At 40.2% G+C, this 8,719-nt stretch overlaps 1 protein-coding gene across 1 annotated transcript; it reads left to right on the forward strand.

Annotated features, from left to right (window-relative positions):
- The first annotated feature begins 5,776 nt into the window (after window positions 1-5,776).
- LOC147621913 (uncharacterized) lies at window positions 5,777-8,182 on the forward strand. Its single transcript, XM_086823643.1, has 3 exons — window positions 5,777-5,853; window positions 5,974-6,328; window positions 6,410-8,182. The coding sequence occupies exons 2-3, from the start codon at window positions 5,980-5,982 to the stop codon at window positions 7,768-7,770; spliced, it is 1,710 nt and encodes a 569-aa protein (XP_086679769.1). The 5' UTR covers window positions 5,777-5,853; window positions 5,974-5,979; the 3' UTR covers window positions 7,771-8,182.
- Window positions 8,183-8,719: the final 537 nt, after the last annotated feature.

Consider the following 8,719-nt stretch of genomic DNA (forward strand, 5'->3'; position numbering starts at 1 on the left):
ATAGACTCACAAAGGGCCCCGTAAGAAATGCTATTTCATCTTTTTCTTAAAAAATGGGTTGATGGTTAAACTTTTGCAAATAAAATCAAAATTTATAGGAGATTGTAGATTGGGAATGTACACTTCGAGATCTTTCCAATGATATATAGCATGATGGGTAATTTTGCATATTCAAGAAGTTTCTAAATTGGTGATGAGGTGGCATGCCACACTTCCTCCGATCCTTAGCCTTAAATGAACAAGACAGCCCAACCCATCAAAAATCAAGCTGATTGCACCTATATTTCTCTTTGTCCATCCTTATAGGTATGTTCTCTATGTGTATGGGTGTGATTGACAGTTTATGGAACTTTTGTTTATAATAAGAAAGAGCACAAAGTTAGCAAGTGGCATGTGGATATGACACGTAGAGTTATAGCTTACTGGTTCATTGCACACTAGCCTTTTATTACAGGACCATCATGGTACATGGAGATTAAATTATTCCACAAATTCAATAATAAAAGAAATTAAACCATAACATCATAGCATAAATCAAGAGAATGAATCAAATGCATGAAAGATAAAAAACACAAGACTGGGTGCAATCGCCCCCCCAACGTGAGTGGCTTCTTCTCCCATGGGTATTTGTGATATATTCCAAAAGTAGGCTTTGAGCCAAAAATAGAGTACACATCCATATTTGTGTTTTGCCATTTAATTAGGCTTTGTCCTCAAGCCTTCTAAGGTTTGCAAAATTTTCTAATACAATAATCTAACTTGTACACATATGCACATTACAAAATAAATCAACTAGTGCTCGCACGCACACTGTACAATAAATTGACACGCGCACACACACACATCATAATGTTGTCAAAATAATATCAAACGCTATCATACGACCACAAAATATTGTGAATATAATAATGAGATCTGTCGACACGCCACGGCTCAATCCACCATCTGTGCGAGAACCTAAATCGGTACCCTCACACTGTGCAACAACTAAGTCGATACCCTTGCACACCTCATCACCTAAACTCATAAACATAAACCACGTCAATAACAATCAATTGACATCACATCAATCAATCCTAACACGTTCATGAGAAATAGGCATCATCATAAAAAATATAAATCAAATACCAAAATGTCACCAAATACACATGGGAGTCCACCCACACATGGAAGTCCATCCATTACTGACTAATAAAAATACTCGGGTGTCCCTATCAAATAATAAATGAGCATTGCTATCATCCATCAAATAACATGGATCATAACATTCCCCCTATTTGGAAGCAAGTGTCCTCAGTTGCACATAATTCTTGAATTTGTGAATCTTACTTGTAAACATTGAAATCTAAAGGGGATCTTGATCTTAAACTTGAAGTCAGAACTTGAAGAAAGACGGACATCTTGCGTCTAGTTGATAGCAAGAACTTGATATACTAGTAATGAATCTTGGCTTGGATTAAAAATACTTGAATGGATGAAAATTGAGAGATTAGTCTTTAGTTAAATCATAACTACAATTCTTGAATAAATCTTGTTCTTAAGGGGTTTAAATCTTGTGGTTGAATATATCTTTGACTTAGAGCAATTCTTGCTCTAGAAATAATCTTGTGCTCGGATAGATCTTGAACTAGAACACTTGAAAATTTAGACAAAACTTCACTTGAATTGGTATAAACTTCCTATTTGTGATTGACATACACTTGGTTTCTAGTCACTTGAAAGCTATTTCTTTACTTTTCTCATCACTAGTCGATGGTTAAGCAATTGATAACTCAAATCAAAGACTGGAAAAACTTGCTTGGAGCTTGAATCTTTAAATTTGTCTTAATCTTCTATGAAATGTCTCAAGCAGTCATTTTTACTTGAGTTTGGGCAACTAGATCTTGAAGATAACTTTTACTAATCTTGTCTCAATCTTTCCAGTTAGGTCAGGGTGTCTAAAATTCTTTTCAGAAGCTAAAGTTTTTCTAAAAATTTCTAACAAGGTCTAAAAGGAAAGAATATTTAGAAGACAGATACAAAAGCAAACAAGAAATTGTATACAATAAATAATTTTTAACACATACCTCCACCTTTGGTTAATCTGTCGAGTGCGACCTCTTTGGTGTCAAGTGTTTCCTTTGGTGCAATTTGGTTCTTCTTTTTAGTCAAGCAAGATTTAGCATAATGTCCCATCATCTTACACCTGAAACACTTGACAATAGATAGCTTGGATACGATATCATTCGTTGGGCTATGCATGTTAGATACTTCCACAGTTTTAACTTTCATAATATTTTTATTCATTCTAGACAGACGTTGTTTAATCTTTCTTTGAAAGTTATCCCGATGCTCTCGTTCTTGATTCAAAAGAATATGGAGAGAATCAAGGTGTTCTTGAATAATAGGACGGTGCAGATATTCACCCATTTCTTGATAAGTAAAAGGAATAAGAAAAATTAAAACAAAAGAAAATATTTTTTGACAATCCCCATCATACTTTATGGAAAAGAATCTCATACACATATAGCTAGTTTGGATTTCTTCCACAAATTTTAGAGCTTACCTCAAGAGGAATTTTGAGACTTAAATCAAATCCTTGTGAATGATATTGTTTTCTAAATCCTCATGAAGGGTACCGACTTAGGTGTTGCACAGTGCGAGGGTACCGATTTAGGTGTCTTACGGATGGTGGATTGAGCCATGGTGTGTGGACAGATCTCATTATTATATTCACAATATTTAGTGTGATGGCGTTTGATATTATTTTGACATCATTGTGATGTGTGTGTATGCATACGCGTCAATTTATTATACAGTGTGCGTGTGAGCACTAGTTGATTTATTTTGTAATGTGCATATGTGCAAAAGTTAGATTATTGTGTTAGAAAATTATGTAAACCTTAGAAGGCTTGAGGACAAAGCCTAATTAAATGGAAAAATCCAAATATGAATGTGTACTCTATTTTTAGCTCAAAGCCTACTTTTGGAATATATCACAAATACCCATAGGAGAAGAAGCCACTCATGTTGGGGGAGGGAGATTACACCCAGTCTTGTGTTTTTGATCTTTCATGCTTTTGATTCATGCTCTTGATTTATGCTGTGATGTTATGGTTTAACTTCTTTTATTATTGAATTTGTGGAATACTTTAATATCCATGTACCATGGTCCTGTAAAACAATCAATTGACATCACATAAATCAATCCTAATGTGTTCATGAGATATAGGCATCATTATCAAAAATATAAATCAAATACCAAAATGTCACCAAATACACGTGGGAGTCCACCCACACATGGAAATCCATCCATTACTGACTAATAAAAATACTCAGGCGTCCTCGTGAAATAATAAATGAGCATGACTATCATCCATCAAATAACATGGATTATAACACCTTTGCAAAACATGAGATAGATGAAAGGGGGACCATTCTATATGCTCGTTGGCAAGATTGGTCCATGGATGAATGGTGAATATGTGGAACCTTCAGTCCAAATGAACTTCCTCATGGAATCATCATAGGGACAATAGGAAATCCCTGACCATCACGAGGACAACTAAACCAAGGGCAAGGAATTGGAAGAAATGTTAGACCCATAGGAGCTAGATTATATAGGGAAGAGGAGATGCTAGTAGACCAAGTGAAGGCTCAAACACCAATATCTTCTACCATTGCCAAGGGATAGTACGACAAGTAGTGCCCAACGTAGAAATTCATGGATTTCTAGGCCTCGTGTACCACTTGACTATCCTAACCCATATGGTTGGGTTATGCAACACCACTAGCTTATACAATACAGAGTGTAGCGAATCAGCATAGAGCATAAAAAGGATGGGAGAAGTATCAATCTGTGACTTCATTGCATGCGTGAAGTATCCAAGCTCTTCCACCTACATCTTTGGAATTGTACAATTGTTTCTCTTTTGGGGATATGGATCCACCTACATCTTTAATGTTAGTCCAATTTCCCTACTCAATCCCTTCAACAGTTGTACAGTTGGTGTAGTAGGGATGATGAGTTTAAAAAATAATTTGGCCTTCGTCCACCTTATTGTTCCCCTTCTCTTGCACTTTCTTGGCCTCTTCTTGCCTTTCCTATTTTTTCCTAGCTTCTTTTGTTTTGCTTAGGTGCCTAGTCTTACTTGGGCTTGGCTTCTGGTGCCACCTTTAACCTCTCTTGTTTTACTTTGTAGTATCTTTCTTGAGCTTTCTTTTCAGGATTTGATGCCTTTGTTGATGTCTAGATCCTCTCTCTTCTTTTTTTATAAATTAGAAATATCACTTTTACATTGTATGACAACAACACAAGCACTTCTACATATGAGGAAGTAACACTTCTAAAGATTTAGTGTGCCCATAGAAAAACTAGATATTCTTTGGAAATTTGAAAAGTGGTCTAGAGAGCAAAAATTTGAACAAAACTTATATTTTTTCCTATTTTAATAAATTCTTACACCTTTGCTCTAGGCATTTTGTTATTATAATCCACTTGATGACATTAATGCACTTGACCTAACTAGTAGCTGGATTGAATAACGTAAAGGCACATAGGCACAATCGATGCAATCATGGTGGTTGCTTAAAGAAGAAGATCAAGTCCTATATTATTAGATGGAACCTTGAAACTCCAACCAAAGTTGGGGCAGCTAGTACATCTATTGATTTTGCCCTAGTTGAATCCAATAAACAACTCCAATCAGTCGTCTACTAAACAACTACAATCAAGGGGAGATAAGGGAGATGGAACCTTTAGTTCGATTGGACTTCCTCACGGAACCATGACAGGCACAATAGGAAAGCTCGAACCAGCACGGGCACAACCAAACCCTTTGCCAAACCAAGGGCAAGGAATTGGAAGCAACGTTAGACCCATAGGAGCTAGTGTATAAAGGGAAGAGGAGATGCTAGTAGACCAAGTCAAGGCTCTACTTTAAACACCAATATCTTCTACCATTGCCAAGGGATAGTACCAGCAGTAGTGTCCAATGTAGCAAGTCATGGCCTTGTGTGTGATCTACACTCGATGGCATACTATCCTAATCCATATGGTTGGGTTATGCAACAACACCACTAGCTTATACAACACAGAGTGTAGCGAATCATTGTAGAGCATAAACAGGATGGGAGATGTATGAATCCGTGACTTCATTGCATGCATGAGGTATCCAATGAATCCTTTTTTAATCTTTCTTTTAATCGGTGTATTTTCCGCCCAGATGAAACGTCAAAGAATATACTCGAAGTAGCTATGTTCCATGATATCCCACACTTCCTCCAATTCTTAGTCTTACACGAACAAGACAGCCGAACCCGTCAAACATCAAGGTGATTACACCTATATTGCACTTTGTCCATTTTTAGTTTTGATTGTGTGGGATATTGTGTTTATAGCAAAACGGGATGTGGACATTATATAGGTATGTCTTCTTCTATGTGTATGGCGTCCTCTATGCGTGTCACAATTTCAAAAGAGCAAAGTTAGCCTAGCCTACCACCATACCATGGAAGACAAGAAAGAGCGCATTCTGTGGGATGTACGTAGAGTTGTAGCGTTTACCAGCAAAACCAAGGAAAAGTTGGTTGGCAGCCTTTGCGCAGCGCATACATGCTCGTTGTTGGTAGGATGAATTCTCTACTAAAAACAGTGTCGGAGAGGCGCAGTGGAGTCTGTTATCGAATGGTGGTGGGGGTAGATGAAGAAACATCATAATATATTGTATTATATGTACATTAACGTAGGTTGACAAGTCCCAGCAGACACCGCGCGCACTTAATATATATATATTCGCGGCAGGCTATACATGATCCTCAGCTAAACTTGCCACCAGTGGCCGCATTCATTGCTCGCTCTCGCTTGTTGTTGTTGTAAGTCAATACACTACTTCTCTTCGTGATTTTCTTTCTCTTGTTCTAACGTTAAATCGCGAGTGCATCGCGCCCTTGATGATGATTGTAAGCTTAATAGCTGGCCCTTCCGCTTTGCAGGCTATCATGGTGGTGATCATAGCGGCGTTTCTGCTCCTAATTTTGGCCAATGCGGCGGCGGACTCCCCTCCTCCTCCCTACAAATACGTCTCTCTACCTCCTCCTCCTCATCCATACAGATACGAATCTCTCCTCCCCCCTCCTCCTCCGCCTCATAAATACCACTCCCGTCCTCCACCTCCGTATGAGGATGAGTCTCATCGTCCGCCGCCGCACGTGTATAAGTCCCCGCCCCGCCCTCATGATGTGCCATACGTATACGAATCCCCGCCTTACGGCGAGTTCAAAGCGGTGGTGAGAGGGAATGTATACTGCGACATTTGCAAGGACGGCAAGATCAAGAAGCCTCTCAAAGGTAACGCCACGCCACGATACTTAAGCACGTATATTAATTGTGCGGATCATGGAGATTGATAGATTGATAGAATGTGGGCAGGCGTGAAGGTAGGCGTGTTCTGCGGCAACGGCAAGTCGGAGGAGTCTTTTTATGGCACAACGGACGTAAGGGGCGGGTTTAGGGTGGAGCTTGCTGCATTCGACTACCGGAGAAGGGGCGGGGGAGAGTCTTGCCGGGCCAAGCTTATCTCGCCTTCCTACGCCACCTCCTGCACGCTGCCCACGAATCTGCATGGCGGCCAATCGGGCGCTCATCTCCACATCAAGTCAAGAACTGAACACGAGGTGGTGCTCTTGGCCGGCCCCTTCGCATACGCCTCCCCTCTCAAGTACGACATTTGCCATCACTCTGGCCACATGTACGGCACGCCACCGCTGTACCGGCCACCCTCGACTCCTCCGCACAAGTACCCCTCTCCACGCCCTAAATATGAATCTCCTCCACCTCGGCCCTACGAGTACAAACACAAATCGCCACCTCCTTTACACAAGTATGAGTCTCGGCCACCTCCTTTACACAAGTATGAGTCTCCACCACCTCAGCATGAATTTCCAACGCCACGTCCGTATAAGCACGAATCTCCACCTCCTTTATACAACCATCATGAATCAGCTCCACCCCCACGTCCGTATTATAAGCATGAATCTCCACCCCCACGTCCATACAAGCATGAATCTCCACCTCCTTTATACAACCACCATGAATCTCCAGCCCCACCACGTTCTTATACGCATGAATCTCCACCTCCTTTATACAACCATGAATCTCCAGCCCCACCACATTCTTATAAGTATGAATCTTCACCTCCACGTCCGTATAAGTATGAGTCTCCACCTCCTCCCCCCCACAATTCCGAGTGTACTCTTCCTCCTCCTCACAAATATGAACCTCTACCTCCGCCCCCCCATGGGTATGAGTCTCCACCTCCTCATCCCTACAACTATGAATCTCGACCTCCACCCCCATACAAGTATGAGCATCAACCTCCTCCTATCTACAAGTATGAATCACCTCCTCCACCACCACACAAGTATGAATCACCTCCTCCGCCACCGCACAAGTATGAGTCTCCACCGCCTTCACCCTACAAGTATAAATCTCTACCTCCACCCCCATACAAGTATGAGCCTCCACCTCCTTCCCCCCACAAGTATGAAATGCCACCCCCATCCCCATTCAAGTATGGGTCTCCACCTCCTTCCCCCTACAAGTATGAAACACCTCCCCCATCCCCATTCAAGTATGAAACACCTCCCCCATCCCCACACAAGTATGAGTCTCCACCTCCTACTCATTACAAATATGAATCTCCTCCTCCTCCTCTCCCACACAAGTATCATTCTCCACCTCCTACTTTCTACAAGTACGAATCTTCTCCTCCTCCCCATATACAAGTATGAGTCTTCTCCACCACCCTTCAAGTATGACCTTTGACATACCACCATTAGCACACACAAAAAGATAACCATTTTTATTGATGGGTTTCCAAAAAGATGACTTTTACAATTCGTGTGTACACGAATGAAAATATACTCCACCGCCTACTTTCTACAAGTACTCCACCTCAATAAAAGTACGAGTCTCCTCTCCATGTCTCCATGTCCACCCTTCAAGTATGAATGTCCTTTAGCACCCTTGACATGCCATCATTAGCGCATGCGTGTGTGCGCGCACACACACACAAATATTCCCTTCATAGCTCTTTCCTAAAAACAAGCCTTTGATAATTTGTATTTACAGGAATGCAATACTTCTTCTTCACTTACTTGATAAAGCATTTAGTATTGGAAAGAGAAACACTTGGATTCCAAATATTATGTGAGATATTTTAAGAGAACCACCCATGCCAAGTATACGAGATTTATATTTCTCTCACCAAGGTGCTTCTTTTAATGCATAAGTTTATCTTGTCGACTGCAAAAATAAGTTTATGTGCATCTCAATTTAACCATTATTCAAATATAAGATATTTAACTATGTAAGACTTTCTCATGCATATGAAATCTCTTAGCATGACTGAGTACACACATAAAGAGCTTCACTATTACATACATACTCTTAGTTGTGAGAAAGATAACTCATGTATCCATCCACTACTTTTTTACAAATATTCTTGTGGTGCTAAACTTGATGGTGGAGTCATTAGGAAATGTAAAATAAGCTTGGAACAAGTCAATCTCTTAGATAATGCTAAGTATAATCAAATGACTCCCTCAGATGATTGTTAAATGCAAAGCAAGCTCAAGCAGATGTCAACTCCATGGCAAAATCAAGCATAAGAAGTAAATACTAACTCCTTGTTCCCAAAGCCACTATTTTTGGTTTTTAGTTTTCATTTTAGTTTTTTTT

The sequence above is a fragment of the Cibotium barometz genome, chromosome 29 (assembly GCF_041138505.1).
Source record: "Cibotium barometz isolate CiBa-2024 chromosome 29, ASM4113850v1, whole genome shotgun sequence".
NCBI classification, from domain to species: domain Eukaryota; kingdom Viridiplantae; phylum Streptophyta; class Polypodiopsida; order Cyatheales; family Cibotiaceae; genus Cibotium; species Cibotium barometz.